The sequence below is a fragment of the Neodiprion pinetum genome, chromosome 5, assembly GCF_021155775.2.
Source record: "Neodiprion pinetum isolate iyNeoPine1 chromosome 5, iyNeoPine1.2, whole genome shotgun sequence".
Classification (NCBI taxonomy): Eukaryota; Metazoa; Arthropoda; class Insecta; order Hymenoptera; family Diprionidae; genus Neodiprion; species Neodiprion pinetum.
In genome coordinates, this window is record NC_060236.1 from 31,853,724 (window position 1) to 31,876,047 (window position 22,324).

Below are 22,324 nucleotides of genomic sequence, written 5' to 3' on the forward strand. Positions count from 1 at the left end.
CTGCGAACCCCAACTGCAGCGTAAAAACTATAACCTCGAGTGTTCCCCTTGCGAAAAAAACCTCTTCCACACCCCGACCACGTCACAGGTTATAAATCACTAGTCACTTTTTTAAATATATTCCGCGATCGTGGAACACTGCTGCAGAGATAGATGCCTATCTAACTTGGGTTAGTTACCAACCCCGCACCCAACGTTCCTGGGTATATATAAGGTTATAGGGACTATATATGATCTTTGTCGCGATCTATAATTACACAACGGACGAGTAAATTGTTGAGAAACGTATGAGAAAATACTCCCTCGTTTATTTATAGCCAATGTTTATACCGGGGTATGCGAACGTAACACGTGAGTATAACTTAGCCAGTCGTAATCTCCTCAACTTCGGGCGTGTGTATGAAGGTGTCGGAACGGGGAAAGAATGGAATCACTGAGCATTCGAATGTGCTTAATTTTTTTCATCCCAATCGATTTTCCGCTTCTTTTTATAGCAAGATAACGGCCGCCCGAAAATCATTCGCGCTTAAATACGCGGAACAAGATGATCCTATTTCAAATTCAAAATAAACGGATTCGAAAAGATGATAAACAGTTCTACCCGACAGTGAGTCGTCGTATCATCCAATATATCGCGGGGAATGAAAACGGCGGTGCACACACCCACACTGCCTGAAAGGCACCGAGTCGTACAGATGGTACCGCAGTCAACCCGGGAGGGGTGGCTCGATCGCTGGGGGGCTAAAAGTTGTCAGAGAGGGTAGAATAAGTAAGAGCCAAGCCCACTCGGCATACCTAGAAGAGCAAAGCAGATAGGGCTTGGCCAGTGATATGTTGGTTACGTCCGGTGGCGATGCTAACTAAATGGGGTTGAAATCCGTGCGAGAATTCGGTTTTTGCTGCTACCGCTCATTTTTCCCCCGCATCAAAACTGCATTCTTTAAAAATATAATAAAACCGACTAACGACGAAATTACGTTCGTTAAGCGAATGGCATCGAAGGGACAATATCATGTCGTAGTTTTGCGTTTACGATGCCGAGATCACATCTACGTCGGCAATGCAGCGTCCTACGAATGTGTCCGCGAGTCCGTGTCGCGTCGCAGCGGGCACGGCATGCCTCGTGAACGTCGGCGGGCGCGCGGGCGGTGGGGTGGGGGGGCAGGAGGGGTGAATTGCCGGGGTGGTTGCCGGCCGGCGAATCAATCCGGAGATGCCCGAATTCTGTCGAAGTTCTCGCGAGCGTTTTGCGAGGTGGGACAGGCGACGCGAGCAGCGGAGCTGGCAGCTAGTATCCAGGCAGCTTCCGCCCGTTACGTGTCGCGGTTATTTCTTTCCCTTTAGTATAGTTGCATATCGGTTTTTTCTTTAGCGCGTTCTTAACGCCGGGATAGCCGAGCGAGGCGCTGATATTATTATTCAGGCTGGAGACGGAGATCTGATACTGTAAAACCATCGTTTTGTATTGCCTGCAGTCGGGAATAATAAATAGAGTATTTAAACCATATTTAATACAAGAATAAATACACGCGCTTAACCAGAACGTGTAAACACAGTTCGACGACTATAATATACATGTAATATTCGTCACGAGAGTTTTGAGAGCCAAAAAAAAGAATTCGTCGTTAAATAATAAATACATACACACACTTGTAATTTACACATATATTTATACGTATAATATATTATACACTTGTATAGTGTAACACAAACAAGAAAGTAGTAATCATCGTTTACTGAAAAAATATATATATATATACATATAGATACAAATAATATATCGAATTGTTTGTACACCTATATCGTACAAACTGTAGAAAAAAATCTTTTGATATTACCTTCATTCACATGTTATCTATGGATGATACCTGCAATCCACCACCACCCCGACGCAGTACATAGTGATTGACGAACGTGCCGATGTTGAATCATAAATGCTGATCACGGGTGAAAATCGCTGTTGTTACTATTATTATTATTATTACTATTATTTTTCATTACTATTGATTTTCAATTTTATTTCGGGTGGTGGTGCAAGGACGTAGTATACTGTTGTTATACTACTACCATTTAAATATTACTTCTACTATTATTATTATTATTACGACTCTACCTACCGCCGTAAAATATTAGTCAGTCAAAAATAAACAAAAAGCCGCGCGCGTATTAAATTAAATCACACATAATAAATATACATATATATATGTGTATATTAGACTCGCAACCTGTAAATAATATTTAAGCGAATCAATAAAAAAAAAAAAGAAAAAAAAAAGTTAAACCCCAAAGTACACTGTAAACAAAAAATAATAAAAGAGTTTGTAAATCGAGGAAATAAAAAGCACAGTGCCGTAAGCAGTTGGAGAAAAGCTGTGGTAGACAGGATCAACCGGCGAGGCTGCTACACAAGTGCATTCCATACATACAGACTAACGTCAAGAAGGTAAGCTAGATAGTTGCAGCGTCCCGGGTCTCTTCGGCCGGCTAGCGCGTACCCTTCCATGTACACACAACAAACGGAGAAAAAAAAAATAGAGAGAAGGCTCGAAATCGTCCGGGGAAATCCCCCCGCTACGTGCCGTATGCGATGCAAAAGAGTACGAGAGAGAGGGACGTAGACAGGCACGTGCGGCGGCACCCCAGGCACGGGCTAACGTCCCCGCGACGCTGCTTTGCTGCTGCACGTTGCTGCGCTGCGTGCGGGAAACGCGGGGTGGTGCCGTCTGTCTCTCTCCTGTATGCGTGCGCCCATCTATACTATCGCGCATAGTTCATATCCTCGACGAAACGGCGCGTTAGCCGTGAACCTCGCCGCTCTCACTCTGCGCTCTGCGCCTAGGGGGTAGGCCGCTCGCTCGTTTTACGTTCGCATCTACGTGCACCTCGACGGATATACGTATATCAGCGACTTCGTCGTCGTCGTCGTCGTCGCGTCGTCAGCAGGGGCGGAAGGGGCGGATCGGGTGAGGCCCGTATTGATCCGGCGGTGGGCGCCACGCGATTTTCGTGATCCCCGTCGCCATGGCCACCTGGTCACAGCGGAAGATCGTATCTACGTTACAGGAAACGCGCGTGAAATACTGCACTCTGCACTCTTTCCTTCTTTCTTCACTCCGCACCCTAATTGTACGTTGGAATTAGTCTTTTTTTTCTTTTTTTCTCCTTACCACCTTCGTTATTACCTTCGCGTGCGACATTTTGTCGAGTTTTCGGTCTAGTCACACACTTTGCACGGGGTTGTTGGGTTACTTAAAATTCTCAACATCGTTGTTCTTTGATAACATTCGGCTCTACTCTTCGTCCTCATATATACTCGAATAATTAGTTTATGATAGATTCAATTCTTTCTTATCCGGTGCAAGGTTTTTTTTCGATGTATGATAACGTAGGGCGCGACTAACATAAGCCAAACAGACAAAACAAATACCCTTATCATAGGTATAGTTACTGTTTATACTCCCCTCTTGGTCGAGTTTCTTCTCTTTCTTTACTTTCTTTTTTCCGTGCTCGAAGAAAAACAAAACAAAAAGAAAAAAAAAACAACACCTCGTATACTCTCGCATCTTCATTTACACCCGTGACTTCTCACCTTGGTTGGATACTTACCCGTCGTTACACCCGAACCCTATATGTGTTTCACTTGTAATAAGACCGTTGTGTTTGTTGTTTATCAGCGAAGGTCGTCGATGGTCGTTCGTCGTACCGCGTTACAGGCAGAGAGAGAGAGAGAAAACTACGTGTAACTTATTTCTAGTCTTGTTCTCAGTCCTGAGGGTAGAAGATCGATGAACATATACCCTAAATTCTAACAATGAGAGAGTATGTACATACATACCTGTAGTTGTGTCTCTTCTTCGAAGGTTGGTAGCCGGTGTTTTTCGTCCTTCGTTACACACACACACACACACACACACACGTAATTCACTGCTCCAACGGTGTAGAATAATATCTGAAATACGTTAATACGTACAGTACACGTAACTCTTGACGAGTAACACTTATATGTCTGGATTACACGTGTGGTGTTATAAAGCGAGGGGCTGGCGGCTTGCATATACGTATATAGCGTAGTACGTTGGTGGCGTCGGGTCCGTTTCCTGGAAAATGCGCAAAATAGATATTGCGTGCTTCTTATTCTTGGGTATACACAGGCATGTGTGTAACACACTGACGCACCCGCCTCTCAACCGACATCCATGCCACCCGTACTCCTCGTTGCGCTATTTCAATCCAACGGAATCTTGGTTATTAGAAGAAATTATGTATTTATATTATACTTTGCGCATAAGGCTTGTAATTTGTTCGACAACGAGAATGAAATATTGAACAATTACACCCATTGCAAGAATCAGCAAGAATACACTGCTCGAGTTTACCCTGCAGTTGGAAGATTTTTTATCCACGTACGTACACGGAAAATTAGTAAAGTGATCGAATGAGAGCTTCTTTACGTCTTTCGAAAATGCTGTGAATGTCAGACAACCTTGAATTTGAACCCAGAAGTAGAAAAAAAAAAACATATGAACGTGAGAGATATTTTTGAAAAATAGTCGGTGAAAAATGTATAATAACTTCAAGCGACGTAGTCCGGTTAGACAACGCTCATGTAATTCTTCGCATGCGTATGTGGGGTACGTACATGTGCAACATACGATTAATACGCACGTGTTTTAATAATACCTATATACGACTATAGTCGTGCAGACAACGGCGAAACACGAGGGCAGCAAGTAATCGGCTCGATTAAAAATTCCACGAGGGCTGTTTCACCGGGGAAGTCGGGTCGCCCTTCTCTAGTTTTCCTTTCCCTGTCCCTTCCCCTTTTTCGCTGCATATGCATATATAGCGTACATACGTTATACACATATGCATAGAAGACTAGCAGCTGATGCCTGTGAAAACTTTCGACGCGGAAAGAAAGATGGGGAAAAGTTTTGGTGAAATGAAAAATGAAAAATAAAAATAATAAAAAAAAAAGAAAAAAACAACACTGTAAAGAAAACAGAAACGAGTATGAAACAAAGAGAACGCGTTCGTACGTCTGTACAACACAAAGATGGAAAACGGGAAAAGAATATCATGCAGATATCAAGGGGTGACCGGGGGGAGAATAAGCTTGGCGACGGGGTTAACGGAAAAAAATTGGACACGGGAATGACGTGTGATGTACATATACATATGTGTATACGTCATGCAAAGAATGACGCGTGCTTCGCACTGACAACACTGCGTGTGGAGGGAGGGTGGAAAGAAAAGAAGTGACGTACAGTCATATATACATACACACACCTATATATACTATATATATATATATATATATATATAGACGCCAGTGATGCGTCGCGATTAGTGTCCGCAACATCATCAAAGACGGGGTAAAAAGGTGGAGAAATTGTAATTTTCATCACCACTGGGAATGAGAAGAAAAGAATGTCCGGAAATATTTTTTGAAATTTTTTTTTTTTTTTTTTTGTTTCTTCATCCACGCATTTCGAATCATCATATCCCCCCGCATTCGAACCCATCTCCACATCGTATGTACATACGTATCGTACACGGTATCCTTCGCGTATGCGCGCGCGAGAGTGTGTGTGCACGTGTTATATAAGTATCGTAGAATGAACATGATTACCCCGTGTATGCAGCTGATGTATATATCAAAGTCTGCGATGGCAGATGGATAAAAGAGGGGGGGGTGAGGGGCGCTGACCCCTCCGGGCTTCGTCGACGAGTTAGCCAAGCCTAGGGGGGCTCCTAGTGCCTGGGGAGCCCTTTAAAGGCCGGCTGGCAGGGGTCGACGTTCGGCGACCCTCTCTTAATCCCCCTCCTCCCTCCCTCCCTCCCCCCCAAATTTTTAAATTGGCCCGGATCGTTTTTTTGTCGGGACACCAAAATGAGTATACATGAAATAGACGTGCGGCAGGATACTTTTTGAGAGTTGTTGTTGTTGTTGTTGTTGTTCTTGTTAGTATTATTATTATTATTATTATTATATTCATAGACAGATGAAACGAAGATAGAAAGTAACTTAAACAATGACGAATTCGTGTGAGATAATGTGGGCAAATATATTTTCTACGACGTAATAATAATGATGATAATGTACATAGTTGCGTCGAGGTTTATTCGTAGCTCATTCGAGGCGCGTACAATAATTTTCAACAATACCGCGGGCTTTCGTCTAACTTGTTTGCGGTTCGAAACAAAATACGAGTTCGATTCTAAATGAATTATATGCCTCCCAATCTCCCACGTCGGCTACCTCGACAGTCATTGTCAGAAAATTCGTATAGAATCGCGACTCGCATTTTGTTTCGGAAAGCAAACAAGTTAGCCGGAAGCTCAGGGCATTTATAATGAACATTACTGTACCTTATATATAGGTAAATACATGCGGTATATGATATACGTATATGAATAATTTAGTCGATATATAGATATAATAATGTAATAAATGCGACGATCGATGGTTTGTGTGTGTATGTTATATGTACATTACGTATGAACATGTATAGACTAGACGCGAGTATGGTTAGGTTAGGTAGGTAAGTAGGAAGGTATATTTGTTTACTTAGCAACGTCGAGAACGAAGTTATAATATTGTAGGAATACCTTATTCGTTTCGGGAAGTTTCTCTTTTTCACCCTGTGCATGGACGGGGCCATAAGACGTTAAATGTAAGATTTCTGTAATATATATTATTGTTGGATATATTTATGTTCGCTTAAAACCTCGTTAAAGCCGAACCTTAAGAGTAAGTTATAACTCACTCGAAGTACGTGTTATGTGTGTGCTTTGGCATATAATCTCTTATATTACAGTCATAATATTATATCTATAGGTATAAGACACACGAGGCTGAAGACTGTATATAATCCCCTCGTTGAGAAATGTCGAACAAAAATTAAGAAAATTTGCATACTTCTTTTGTCTGACGTTCGTGGAAATTTATTCTGCGAGAGAAATGTCTCCGTGTGTGTGACGAGTCGTTACTCGAAACCACGAAACGCGTGCTTCAAATATTTGCCATTATTTTTGTTCGATTCCTTTTTTTACACTTGAAAACCCTAAAACGGCTTATTAATGATTTTTTTTTTTTTTTTTTTTTTGAGAAGTATTTCTTACCATTCGTGTCACACATTTTTAAACCTCATGTTAAAAAATATGGTTTCGTTGATTTTTTGTTGCAGATTTGCGCTACCTAGATAGCAAGCAGCTGAAGCAAACTGTGAAAACAAGAGGGGAAAAAAAAAACAGAACGAAGAAGTAAAGGCAAAGAACAAAAAAGCAACGGATTGCAATGATGGCGAACGGAATGGATACAGTGGTGCAACAGAATGGCAATTCGGCGCTGGGTCAGACGTCGCAGGAGGAATCGAAGACGAATTTGATCGTCAATTACCTGCCACAGACGATGACGCAGGAGGAAATTCGCTCCTTGTTCTCGAGCATCGGTGAAGTCGAGAGCTGCAAGCTCATCAGAGATAAACTTACCGGTAAGTATTTACGTTAATTGACAATTTTTTTATTACAAAGTTTCAAAGTCCAACTGGAAAAAACAAAAGAAAAAGAAAAAAAAAAATAATAATTGAATAGCGTAACGAACGAGTAAAGTGAATAAAGGAAAATGTCAATTTATCGATCATAATCGAACGCGGTAATCCTTCCTTCCAATTCTAATCCTTCCCTCCTGACCTCCACCTGTCTTTTGCTAATAATAACTACCCAAACCGCGAGTTATCGACCGATTGCCGATGCGAAGATAGGCTGTGTTTTAGCCCGGGAGTTGGCATGACGGAAATATATTTCATTCTTAATTTACGGCTACTCTGCCTCGGTTAAGCACCGACAATGTGGGTATATTTTTGCCGTGCCATCGCCGAAGAATCCGTAGAAAGAGGTTTTTTTTTACCAGGAGCCGCAGTCGAGTGGCAAGAACGCTTCAAAATTGCGAGGTGGACGGATGAAAAAAAAAACAAAACAAAAGAGAAGCGAAAAGAAAGAAAAACGCCTAGTAGTGGCGGGAGGGTGGAATTAGATTCGAACCGGACGTTTGCGGGTGCAGTGTGCCTCTTGCATATAGAAACAGAATGAATAAAGAGAAGGAACAATGAGCCCGTGTAACGCGATATTTCGTGAATAATTATTATGGGCCACTTCTCGCCGCCTGTTCGAGGATGGGAATCGAGTGGTGTATTTTTTTTTTTCTCTCTTGTAGTTTTCGTTTCACTCTCTATTTTCACTCGAGTAGCCAGCCGTATCCTCTACAAGTCTCGCGGTGATATTTTTTTTTTTTTTTTCCATCTCACTAGAAAAATATTTCCCGTAACTTTGATTTCCTCGTTTAAACCTTATCCTTGAAATTTTTCGACATTTTGTAATTGAACGTTGTAATATGTAATACCGCGACGTTCTTCGGCTGTGTGCAGCATAATATTTATTATGTCCGGGCGTCGCGACGCGATCCTGTACTCAAGAGACGATGAGCCTCTTCGTGTTCTTTGCCTCCGCTGCTCATGCTGTGTTTGTTAAACCGCGCGACGCTATTTCGAGAACGAATATATGCGGGGGCGTTCGTATAGTTTAGGATTGAAGCTGTGTGTCAGGCGAAAAACTCCGATAATTTTATATCACGTTATTTACGTGGGATACCGTAGTGTGTGTGTGTGTGTATGATAATAACGCGTGGCTGCATTATACAACTTGCGGCGAAGCGAGATTTCAGATTTTTATCTAACCGTGAAAAAACTGCTTTGAAAAAGACACGGGAAAAGAAATTGTGAAAAGGAAACAACGCGTGCATAACATACATAGTCGCCTGGTTAGCGTGGAGATTCCGATCTTTACGGAGAACGTTCTTCTTTGTCTAATTATTCAACACTTGCGAATATTCGTGTCTTTCTCTTGATACGAATTTAGACCGGTAGACGACCCTGTGTTTATATTTTGAAAATAAATAAATATGTCTTTTCTTCTTCTTTCATTTTATTTCTGACTATAACAGAATATATATTCAAGTTTACGTTAGGTCAGGGTATATAATTTTCAAGCACACATCACATACACATGTATCATCGTTAACTCGCGATGTGATATAATTTCATTTTCCATTGACAGCAGTGTCAGTCGGTACAGAAGTTTACTGTAATCTATGAAATCTGTTTATCTCGGTAGATTTCAATTGATTAAAATTCGAATTTTTTCCCATGAAAATATTGCACGGGTCATTTGATTTGTTTTTATTTAACAATGTACCGAGAACTCTTAGCTTCTACGTATAAAAACAAAAACGTTCGTAAAAATATTTGTACGCGTTAACATTCCGGGATTAAAAAGTATGAGACAAAGTATTGACGGAGATGAAGAAAAAAAACAAAAAGACGGGAAACTCACAGCTGTGAACCTAAATTTTTTTTTTATGATTATCTGCCAAATCTAATGATAAACTATTATACCACCTGCTGGAATGATGGTTATGGAGTAAAAAAAAAAAAAAAATCCAAGCATACGCGATAGAAATATTGATTCAAAATTGACGAGACAAAATTCACAATAAGATGCGAGTCGAATTAAATACTTTTAATTTTTATTTCTGTCTGTTTCGTATAAAAAATATTGAGAAATTTGTCTCCAATTTATTTTCTCCGCTTTTGACAAAAAGATAATCCCCCCCCCCCGAAAATATCCGAATAATGCATATAATGTCAAGTATTCACACGGGGTCTCTTTTCTATTCTGGCAACCGTGTTGATCCGTTGACTGACGTTGTCATCGACTAACAACAACTTCTCCCTCCGTCACTTCGCACCAAACCTACTCCGTGGACGTTATTTCCTACGTGTGTCAAATTTTTGTTTTACTATTATTACTAATATTTAGTTTTCTTTTTTGTTTTGGTTTTCACCATTGTGTTTTCTTGCCTTGTTTCGTCGTGTAATTTTTTTTTTTTTTTCTTTTTCTTTTTGCCATACGACGAAACTCGTCACTTCTCACGCGCACGGCCGTCTCGTTTTGTTTCTTGTACGTCCCGTTTTTTTTTTTTTTTTTATGCGCAAAACAGCATGAAAAAATTAGAACAAAATCCTTCTTTTTGTTTTTCCCTCGAAAATTTTTTGTATCAAAATTCGTACAGAATTTATTCCATAGGTAATAAAATAAATTGACGTTTTCGTATTCTCATAATTACGCAGTACACTGAGACGTTCACATGTCAAAAATTAACATTTACGCACGCATGCGATATATTCTTGAAAAATAAAAATAAAAAAAAAAGAAAAAAAAAAAGAACACGATTTTTATACCCTTATGCCGAAATCAACTCATACTTCTATATATCGTATCAGATGTTTGTATGGTTGCAGGCCAGAGTTTGGGCTATGGCTTTGTAAACTATCATCGGCCCGAGGATGCGGAGAAAGCCATCAATACCCTCAACGGTCTCCGTTTGCAGAACAAAACTATCAAGGTCCGTTGCTAAGAATATTTGTTCAAACATTGAATTCGAAACACAGTATCAAAAAGAGAAAATATAACAGAATAAGTCGGAATAAAATTAGGTAAAAGAAGAGAGTAATCTGCCAAAAACTGTCCTCAAATTACTTTTGATACGATATTACTGTATCTCTTTTCAAAAGTTTGCTCGATCGTTTTGCGTTTCTTCTTCTTCCTCGACCTGTTCTTGATTTGTTTCGTTGTAAAAATTGTAAAAAAAAAAAAAAAACAAAACAGAAACGTGTATAGTGTAAAATTGATACATTAATTTGATTAATTTGAACAACCGATCGATTGATTGATTAATTTTTTTAACCGTTCGTTATTTTTTCATTTATTTATTTGTTTCTTCTTTTTTTTTCTTCTCTGCAACGTCAGGTTTCGTACGCGCGGCCGAGTAGCGAGGCGATCAAAGGTGCGAATCTGTACGTAAGCGGATTGCCAAAAAATATGGCTCAGCAGGATCTCGAGAATCTCTTCAGTCCTTACGGTCGGATTATAACCTCGCGTATACTATGCGACAACATGAGCGGTAAGGAAAAACTATAATGAAACATAAATTGAATAAATTAAGACTATACAGACATATATAGATATATATATATATAAAATATATATATATATATATATTTATATTAATTTACGTTTTTAATTTTTACATGTATTAAATCATGTTATTTTAACGCTTACTTTCACCCCCCCCTCCCACCTTTTTTTCGCTTTGGTTACTTTTTTTTTTTTTTTTCTTATTCGTTTATTTTATTTTATTAAAATGAAAAATAACACACTATGTTATATGCACACAAGAGATGAGGAGGATGATCAGATATTCGAGCCAACTACTGTACAACTTATGCCGCAGGTTTTGTTTCGTTTTTTTTTTGTTTCTCGCGTTATTGGTATGAGTACGAGTATGTTTTATTTCTTCTCGCTTTTCAATCAGTTTCGACTGAAAATTACAAATTTACTTTTCATATTTTTTTTATTTTTCACCCTGCGAAAATATTTAAAAAAAAAAAAAAATACTCTACTCGTTTATTACTCGAGAATTGCGACGATCGAAAATCTCTCTCTCTCTCTCTCTCTCTCTCTCTCTCTCTCTCCCTACAACTCGAATATCAAATAAAGACGGAAAAGAGAGAGAGAGAAAGATAAAAAAAATCAAAAAAAAAAAAACTACGACAAAACGAAAAAGATTTCAAACGTGTATAATTTTAATCAATTATAGAATTACATAACTTTGTCAGAGTAAAATAGATTAAAATAAGGATAGGCGTGTAGGCCATGGGGTTGTTTTTTTTTTTTTTTTTTTCAAATGTTTTTTGGGGGTGGGTCGGTGCGCCTTTCCATGTGTACGGTGGATTTTTCAAACACGTTTGAACGAAACTCTGAAAGAATGTAGAGAGAGGCGGTAAGAACCAATTTCTTCGACACGGTTCAAAGGTATAAATTTTTATTTATTTTTTTTTTTGTTTGTTTCTCATTTCCTTCGAACTTTGAAAGTTGCTTGCGGCATATCGTATTAATTATTCCCGCTGCTTTGCTCTTTGTAAATAATACATGAAACAGTTGATTCACTTGATACAGTATATGTATATATATACGCACAACACACACACGCACATACGTACATAAAAATAATGGTAATAAATTATGTGAAAGTAATTTGATTTCAACGTCTCGGTTATGTCATTATTACACGTACATATTCCCGATGATTGTGAAATATTTGCAAAAAATATTATACACTACATCACATCACGTCCTTTGAATTTTCATTTTAAAGTATCACGTTTCTTTCGCTATTATTATTATTATTGTTATTGTTATTGTTACATGTATGTACTTCGGTTATTTCCTCGTATTCTATACCAACATAAATTAACATCCTTTCGCTACAAATCCAGCCTCATGGCCTTCGTCGTTTATATCGTTATTTTTAATATTAAGTTCAAGCCGCTGTATTTTAATGTTGATTATATTTATATTGCGCGTTATTTATTTATTTATTATTTATTTATTTTTCGTCAATGGTTTTCATTGTTCATCTTTTCTCTGTTCTCTTCAGTTTTTAGCTGCCTCGTTTCGTAAGTTTAAACATGGCTTTAAGGTGAAAGTCTGCTTGTTTTTCCGTTATTTCATTTCTTGTGTGTTGTTTTTTTTTTTTTTTTTATTTTCTTTTGAATTTCTTCACACTCGAATTTCGTATAAACGAAGAATTAATTTTCACTGACATTTATTTCACGGTTCCGTCGTCTGATTGAGTTGTTATTATTGTTATTGTTATTTTTTATTGTTATTACACTTGCATACTTGTCGTGATTATAATTTTTATTCTCGTCGATATATTTTCAAAAATTACAATGAAAGAGAAAGGAAAAACAAACCATGACTACCATGACTATTAAACTAACTTATACATTATATTTATTATATTATAACGATAAGACTTGTGAAATTACATACCACTTTGCCACCTGATAATAATAATGAAATTACACCTTAGCACGAAAAAAAAAAAAAAAAAAACAAATATGATAAATTATTTATTGAAATTAGCTCGCTTCTAATTAAAATGTTTAATGCAATATACTAACAATGTATAATGCAGTATACAATCTCAAATTATATACATAAACAATAGATACATAAATGTCAAAACGAATCTTGTCGAACATTGAAAATCTACGTACGCGTGAGCAAAAAAATGTTTCCGTTTCCGCTTGCGAAATTTTTTTATACACGCGTTGACATTGATAATTTGATAAATTTAAAGGACGCGTACTGTTTTTTTTTTTTTTTTTTTTTTTTAAACACATTTTTGAATGAATTTTAAATAGAAAAACGAATCTACCGATTGAGAGCTCGAGTGCATATAAAAAATGGTACAGTCCGTGACTTTTTATTTCTCATTGGTATCGAATCATGATATTGATAACTTTCAATTTTACTTTTTGTCTTACGGTCGTCGCCATTTTATTTATTTATTTATTTATTTATTTTTTTTTTTGGTAATCTCGTCAATTTGAATTACTGTACCAATAGAAAACTCACTGATTATTATTATTATTACTATCGTTAATATTACTGTTGTTTCGTTTTCTGGTATTTACGAAGACGGGGTTTTATTTTATTTAATTTTCTTATTTATTTATTTATTTTTTATCAGAACGAACTTAGTTAGGAGCGAGCTAAAAAATAAGAGATGGTATATTTTTGTAAAAATAACGAGATATGATTTTCCGTTTCTGTTTAGTACGACAGTTTGTGACTGGCGGCGGAGACAATTTGCCCGGTACGTAAATCATATAATTTTTCATTTTTAATCAAACAAGAACAACAACAACATATAAAAAAAAAAAAAAGAAAAAGAAAAAGAAACAAGCAATCCTATTTTCAGTAATCGATTAATTTCGTTTGTTTATTTCTTTCTTTTCTTTTTTTTCCAAGTTGTTTATCATTGAGCTAGCAAGATGCGCGTGATATGACGCTTAATTTTCTTTAATGCAGTATACATGCTTATATTTAATTACTCGTTACCCAATTTAATAGACATGTATATATAGTCAGTGCTGAAATTCATTTGTTTGAAGAGAAGAATTTGGGAAATCTCCATTCAAGATTGAATACATACTTATGCGCGCACCGAGCCACTCACTTCATAATTACCTGATAAATTATACATATATATATACACTTGTTTGAGTTTCACAAACTTGTTAGAATATTTTCATACACGAGTATATTTTCCTAAAGCATTGATAGAGTGGAGGGAGTTGAAATCTTTAACAAAAAGTTTTGTAGTTTTGACGACGGTTACTTTGATTTTTATTATTTCTTTTCTTATCTTTTTTTATTTTTATTTATTTTTTTTTTTTTTCAATTCCATTTTATTCTGCTTATTGCGAAAATTATTTCATTTCGAAATAGCTTCTTTTTAATACAATTATTTCCTGTACAAGTAAATGTTACAAGGTATTTCTAACTTCCCTCTGTGTGTTTCAAATTAACTCGCTTGCATATTATTATATATATATATATATATATATATATATATATATATATATATATATATATACACGTGTGTATTAATTTTGTCTTTCCTTTAATGTGTGCCGATTAATTATTTAATTTTTTCTAAAATTAAAAAAAAAATTTTTTTTTTCCTTTTTCTCGCATTTTCAATCGATTTATCGACATATGACAATTTTTCTCCATCTATTGCCACTTCGCTGCATCAAGTCTCGGTAGAATCATCTAAATTTGGGGATCAAAATTGAAGGAATGAAGGTCAAGGGGGGAAAAAAAAACCTGAATTGGTTAAAATTTAGGTAAAAAAAAAAAAAAAACGACAGTTTGATCAATTTATTCTCATTAAATAACAATGAATTACTCTGAGTGCAAATATCGATTCTCAGTGCAATTCTGCTGTCTATTTAACAATAACAATTGCAATAAGCATAAATTGGGGGGTTGGTGGAAGGAGGGATGAATCGCGAATTAAAAAAAAAAAAAAAAAAAAAAAAAAAAATGTCGATACCTGGCGCGTGTAACAATATTTTGTGTTTCTCATTAATACACCTAATTGTTGAGACTTTCTTAGCGTTTGACGCACTAACAAATAAACCCTTCGCTTACGCTGTTGCCTCTGTCTGTGACATGGACAGGCCTGTCAAAAGGTGTCGGGTTCATCCGTTTCGATCAACGGGTTGAGGCTGAGCGGGCGATCCAAGAATTAAATGGAACTATTCCGAAAGGCTCGACCGAACCTATCACCGTGAAGTTTGCCAACAACCCGAGCAACAACAACAAGGCAATACCGCCCCTAGCCGCCTATTTGACACCCCAGGCAACCCGTCGTTTTGGTGGCCCGATTCACCATCCAACTGGCCGCTTCAGGTACATTCCACTGTCGCCACTATCCAGGTACCTACTCGCCTCTACTCGCTCTACCCAACAAAAAGAAAGTTAAAAACAAAATCAAAAAAAACAAAAAAAACCATAAATAATCAATCGATACGCCGCTGATCGTTCGTTGTTATCTCGTTCGTTTTTTCACTGTTCCTTGACAATAAGAGCTCCCTTTTGGTTTGATATTTTTTTTTTTCTCAGTTGTTTTCTTTTTTCTTTTTTTCTCTTGTTTTGTGCTGTTGTCGATGTTTTTTTTTTGTTTTTTTTTTTTTTTTGGATTTTTTTTTCTCTTTCTTCACTTCATTCAAACCTCATGTCCGTGTCCCGATATCCGTCGTTCGGATAATTGAAAGGGGAACAAAATACGTCCGTTTCGTATGACGAAAAATTTGTCTACGACTTCGCGTTTCTGTGTTATTGGCGGTTAAAGTTTTGGCGCTGACCGTTGCGGCTGTAACTTGAACCATCGGGCTCCGCTCGTCGCGCTCCGTTTGGTCCAAACGCGTCAATTTTCAATCGCGATTCAGGCGGAGAACGAGAAATCGGTAAAGATTCTTTCCTCGACGTTTTCTCTGCCAGTTTTTTTTTTCTTTTTTTTTTTTACAACGAATCTGTTTTTACGCACCGTTTATTTCGACGAATAAGAAAGTAAGGGACTCGCTTTAATTTCAAATCTAAATTCGCGCGCTTTTTTCTCGTTTGTTTTTTTTTTTTTTTTTTTTTTCTATCCAACCTAACCTCATCGTCGCAGTCTTTCGTTCGGTCTTACCGCGATTAGGAGTAACTAAATGACGAAACTCGTGTCGATTATTTTGGTAAAAACAGAAAAAAAAAAAAAAAAAAATGGTTTATCCATCGAATATATTGTCGGTTGCAATTGATATTCGATTAATCCTATACGCACCTCTTCCATTATTCCTCCACGCTTTCTGTATATTCCTCAATTCTATGCGGTAGGGATAAGAAAAAAATAACCCCCCCCCCCCCCCCCGACCGTTCGTACTCCTTCATCTCTTTACTGACCTGGTTCGTTATAACTAATTCTTATAACGTGATAGAAAGTCTGAATTTTTTATATACCACATGTGTAATTTATCTTTCTCGCTAATGGGCAAAACCTTCTCTGAATCAATTATTATACGTAAATACTATTAATATCTTATGAAACAGACTTTCTCACACGTTTTTATTTAAACACGGAGGAGCAAGGCACACAAAGATTATTATTTTTGTTTTTTTTTTTAAATTCTTTTTTATACGTACGTGTTTAATTTTTGTCATTTCGTTCTTCACTTCCTTTTTTCTTTACGTTTATTATTTTCTTCTCGCATCATTTAAGATTGATGTCTTCAATTCTTCATACATCATATTGTATTGTACAGTATCTGTCAGTTTAATATTTTTTTTTTTTTCTTCTCGATTTACTGTGATGTACGTATTAAATTGATAAATTCAACCTAAATGTCATCGGTGGTTTACAGAAATATGAGAGAGCAGTTTTTATAATATGAATCTGTTGGTAAATAATATAACAATTTCTCGCGTTCTACCGCCGAACAAATAAAAAGTCAAATCACAGAAGAAGAGAGAGAGAAAAAAAAACAAACATACAAATTAAAAGTCCAATAATTCCAACTTGTTGTTTTACTTTCCGTCCAATTCGAATTTGTCAGTTGAAATTCTTGACGATGTCAAGACAAATTAGACGGTTTCTTAACTTCTAACCTAACTTCTTTTTTTTTTCCGTACGATATTCAAAGACAGTATTTATTGTATACATGTATAAATGATTTTGTTGTATTTCAATTATTGTTTCATTATTATTTCGTTGAATTTTTGTTGCCTAAAACTTCGTCCGTTGCCTATACGATAATTCGGATCTCTTATGTTGTTGTTTTGTGTTTTGTTTTAGCACTGGCAAGACCATGCTTGCCATTAACAAAGGCTTACAGAGGTCAGTATTATTTTATATTTATCTGTTTTTTAGTTACGTTTTGTGTGGCTTGTTTCGTCGCTGTACTTTAATGTACCTATATTATTACTATATATCATTTTTTTTTTTTCTTTTCATCTATCTTCTATATTTTCCTTCTTTCTGCTTTTTGTTTGCATTTCTGTTGATTAAAATTCCCCATAACTCAACGCTACCCAAATGATTTCGTAAATAAATATATATCCCTTTATCTGGACAGTATGCAGTTATTTTATAATCTTGATTACAATTATTTGTTGTTATTGTTATTATTATTACCGTTATTATTATTATTATTATTATTATTATTATTATTATTATTATTATTATTATTATTGTTACTACTATTGTTGTTGTTGTTGTTATCATTTTCATCGTCATTACTTTGAATATCATTATCATCGCCATGATCATCATCATCATCGTCATCTTTATCTTCATCATCGTCATCATACTCATCATCATCGTCATCATCGTTTTACTGCTATTATTAATATTGGTAAAGTGATCGCAACGTTACCATTTACGTAATACATTCGTGAAAATAAACGTTAACTTTTTTTTTTCAGTTGTTATTCCGTGTTATTTTTATTTAATTTTTTTTTTTTTTTTTCTTGCATACAAATTCAAAGTATCAAGAAGCTTGATCCAATTTGATATAGTTTGCAAAATTTGTATTTCAACGTAATTTGCGCGTCCAACTTTTCCTTGTTTGTACCAGTAAGCTTGTATGACGTAGTTTGTGTTCTTGTTATTTTTTGTTATTTTTTTTTTTTTTTTGCAACGAACCGAGACAAGACTGCTGAGTTAAAAATTTAATTTCTTGAAACGACTTACTTCAGACGCACATAAGAAACTTATGCCCTTCTATTGCTTTATTTTTTACTTCTTGCATAGCTTTTCTCCCGGTAATTTCCTTTTCTTTTGTTTAACTGTTGAATAGTATTAATTCGTTGAAATATTTATTTTATGTGTACATACTATAAGCATATATGAACTTACTTTTCACCTGTCACGAATCAAGTATAAGCAACTATTTGCACATTATTAGTGTGAGGAAAGTTGTGGATGTTTGATAAGACAAGATAAAGAAAGAGAGAAAAAAAAAGAAAAGAAAGTATGTAAGGAAACGTCGTCTCAGCGATTAACTGAGTACTGACCGAGATGTGCCTATTTTAACGCGGCTTGTGACGTCAAGTAGGTACGTAGTTCGATATCTATATACATACATAAGAAACAAGTTCTTTTTCTCCCTGCGAAATTGTAAATTTTTATCCTCCCCCTCCCCGTACGTTTATATTCATCTCTTTTTGCGGCATGTTTAAAATGTACCGTAATATATGTATGTGTATTAGGTACGTGTCATGTGCATTGTACATTTATGTATTTGAATATGACTATAAATAACTGTACAATGCGTGCACATATTTTATAAGTGTGTTAAATTATGAATACATAATATACATGGTAATAATATAATAATGTACTTGTACAATTGTACATGTACCTATTGTATGTGTTTGTAGTTTGAGAAATTTCACTATTCTTTCATAATCTTTAAAGCATCTCAAAATTTCGTAGCTGTGATCATTTTCTCTTGGTTTATCCGTTTTTTATGTTTAATTTATGTTCTCTCTCTCTCTCTTTCTCTCTCTCTCTCTCTCTTTCTCTCTTTCTATTTTTGTTCTTGTAACGCGAACTTGAGTATTTTTTTTCTGGACTATTATTGTTAGACAGATTTTTCGCTTTCGGTAGTCGTTTTATTGAATATTGTTATAATATATCGATATCGAGGTCTGATGAATGTATAAGTTTTGTAAGTATACGATACTTTCAAGCATATTATTGCATTGCACTCGGGGTATAATCTTCTCGTCTCATCTCGACATGTATGTACCTATACAGCAGACATAGAGTATTGCGAATGCGAATGATTGCGCTTTTTTACATTATTTTTGTGTTGGATACTAGGTACATTATATATAATTGCTTCGTTCCAACGTAAATCTATATGTATACGTATAATCAATTTTTTGCCTCTTTTACTCTGAACTATTTTAGAGAAAGTAAAAACTAATCCGATCAGATGACCATTCGTGCTGCATTTTTTGAGGTGTCTATTTTCTTACACCGTGCATGATTGGAGTCGTTTACATAGCTGATGTAAAAATTTATTTACACCTGTAAAAAAATTGAATCGAAAAATTGTGCCTTCGATATTTTCTCAGTAAAAGCAATTCCAAAAGAAAGAAAAGAATATAACCGCAGTCAATTATCTAATTAAAACAATTATCTTCGTTATATCATGTACGCAAAAGCTAAAAGTAATGTTTTCTTTAAACGTCATAAACGTCGATTAAGTCAGAAACCAGCAATGGCCGCTGTAGCTCGATCAGTGCGTTCCACCTCGGGACTTTGGGCAACTATTTCGCCTAACCTATGCGCGGTGTGTAGATGATTAGGATGCCATAAGATATCTCAATCTTGGCACGTTCGAAAAACGTCAAAACGTTGAGCATTTTACGGTTACGGGATCGTGAAATGAGAAAATAGGTTTCTGGCTCTGATTGTCGGCGAACGACGCCATGTTTTCGTGTCGAATTGAAACACGTTTTTCCAAATGTAGCTGAACGAGCGTACGAAGATCTAAATGCGATGGGGCGATGGGAGAGAAAAAATTTACATTAAAGAAGAAAGTTTAAAGGCAGGGAAGAAATGCGAGGGAGAACGTTGATTGAGAATAATTTCGGGACTAACGAAATCGTTTGGTGATGTTTCAGGTACAGCCCGCTGGCGGGTGACCTTTTGGCGAACTCGATGCTGCCCGGAAACGCGATGAACGGTTCGGGGTGGTGCATTTTCGTCTACAACCTGGCACCGGAGACGGAAGAGAACGTCTTGTGGCAGCTATTCGGTCCATTCGGTGCCGTCCAATCAGTAAAGGTCATAAGGGACCTGCAAACAAATAAATGCAAGGGTTTCGGATTCGTAACGATGACAAATTACGAGGAGGCAGTAGTTGCTATTCAAAGTCTGAACGGATATACGCTTGGCAATCGTGTTCTTCAAGTCAGTTTTAAAACGAACAAGAGCAAAGCTGCGTAGGATGAAGGAAGCGAGCTTGCCTATCATCATATCGTATTGCCGCTAAAACGGCGACCACAGCCCCACCACCACCACCACCACCACCACCACCACCAACGCTACAAAATTAATAATAATAACAACAATAACAATAACAAAAATAACAATAAATACACGAATGATTTGGGCAGCTGTATTAACATCGTTAGGAACAAAAACGACAAAAAGAACAAGAAAAAGCACAATAACGGTCACGAATACCGGTATAAAAATATTTATACAATAAATGAAGGCTTACCTGTTGCACCTCTACGTCGTTACCCTCCTGCGGATTTAAACGTCGCGAATTTCGTCGACGTTGTCGAGTCCGGCGTTGAAATTTTTACGGAAATGGAATTATTAGCTATATAAACTTTACTATATACACGATAAAAGTCCTACTCTCTGTATATCGTTAACCACCCCTCCCCCCCCGACTTTCCCAAAATTGCCGTATTGACATATTATAAATATGTGTGGTTCGTTGTATTTAATTTTCTACACCGCGTTTTGTTTCGTTTCTCTTTAATTTTCTTGCTGATTTTTTTTTTTTTTTTTATTCTTGTTATTCTTCCATGACGCTTTCCTTAAATTAGACTCGGTTTTTTTTTTTTCACCGGATTTCTATACACATCAACGAATGATAAACGATCGCGGTTGTATTGTGATGATCGATTATTATTACCATTGTCATTACCGATACTGTCGTTGTTATTCTTCTTGTCGTTGACATTATGTTTGACAGTGTTTCTTCTACTCTCTTTTGCAAAAAGAGACGAAATGAAAATCGAAAAAAAAAAAAAAAAAACAAACAAAACGTAATACATGACAAACAAATCGAGCCTAGCTGTGGAATATTCATTTTCCATATACCTACCACGTATTTTAACGAAAAATATTGTAAGGATGAATGACAATGAGAAAAAAAAAAAAAACAAAAAAAAAAAAAACAAAACAAAACAAATAAAAAATTTGAAAGAATTTTTTAAATCGGTGCTGCAGTCGTTCTTCGTTTACGAAGGAGCGATGCTTAAGAGAGAAAAAAAAACGCATACAAAAATTGTAAAAAAAAAAAAAAAAAAAAAGAAATCAAGAAAAAAAAGACAAACGAACAAACGGGATGGTTGAAAAATTATTAAATAAGAAACCTGATTGTTGGCAAGGTAGATACTTAACTACGAAAGGAGTATATATATATATATATATATGTATACATATAGCCAGGAAGTAAATTATTCTTATTATTATTATTATTACGATGTAACGGATGAAATACGCTTTTCCCTCCCCCTCAAAACAAAAAGCAGAATCTTGTATTTTTCTTCCCTTTTTCTTTTCTCATCTGCGATCGATATTGAAAAACGGTGAAATTTGTTACAATCTTTTCGTCGCCGATTGTCGAATGTTCAATATTTATGAGACGACCCATCGAATGCATTAAAAAAAAAAAAAAAAAAGAAAAAAAAAAGAATTGCAGGTAAATGAGAAACGTATACACGTGACAGAGAGTCGATGGCAGTTTCACGAATTTCGCACATGGCGGAAAGTTACCGTGGAATCTTTTTTTCTTTTTTTTTTTTTTGTGTTACAACGACTGGCAAAGGGAAAACAATGAGAGAAATAAAGGCAGACTAATATGCTGTTAAAATTGAACGAAAGCGTAGGAGAAAAAAGTATCCGATTTCCATTACATCCGTATGTCTTTGGCTGTGTTGGTTTGGATATGTGATTTTTTTTTTTTTTTTTTCTTCAACGTTTTTCTTACAACGTTCCCCCCCCCCCCCCCCCCCCCCCTCCCCCCCGCTTCCCTCTCTTCTTTGTAGCACA

At 36.2% G+C, this 22,324-nt stretch overlaps 1 protein-coding gene across 17 annotated transcripts in view; it reads left to right on the forward strand.

Moving 5' to 3' along the window:
• LOC124220411 (ELAV-like protein 2) overlaps positions 1–22,324 on the forward strand; it is a 45,526-nt gene that overhangs the window by 12,131 nt on the left and 11,071 nt on the right. For 2 of the 17 annotated variants that reach the window (XM_069136689.1, XM_046629239.2), the window contains exons 2-8: positions 7,191–7,496; positions 10,344–10,465; positions 10,870–11,023; positions 13,748–13,786; positions 15,159–15,417; positions 17,315–17,356; positions 20,155–22,324. The exon at positions 20,155–22,324 is cut by the window's right edge and continues 11,071 nt beyond it. In XM_069136689.1, the coding sequence (XP_068992790.1) occupies positions 7,301–7,496; positions 10,344–10,465; positions 10,870–11,023; positions 13,748–13,786; positions 15,159–15,417; positions 17,315–17,356; positions 20,155–20,479 (1,137 nt within the window). In that variant the 5' untranslated portion in view covers positions 7,191–7,300 and the 3' untranslated portion in view covers positions 20,480–22,324. Of the gene's footprint in view, positions 1–1,289; positions 2,444–7,190; positions 7,497–10,343; positions 10,466–10,869; positions 11,024–13,747; positions 13,787–15,158; positions 15,425–17,314; positions 17,357–20,154 lie in introns of those variants that run through there. The other 15 variants (XM_069136690.1, XM_069136691.1, XM_046629242.2 and 12 more) reach the window with 15 other exon arrangements.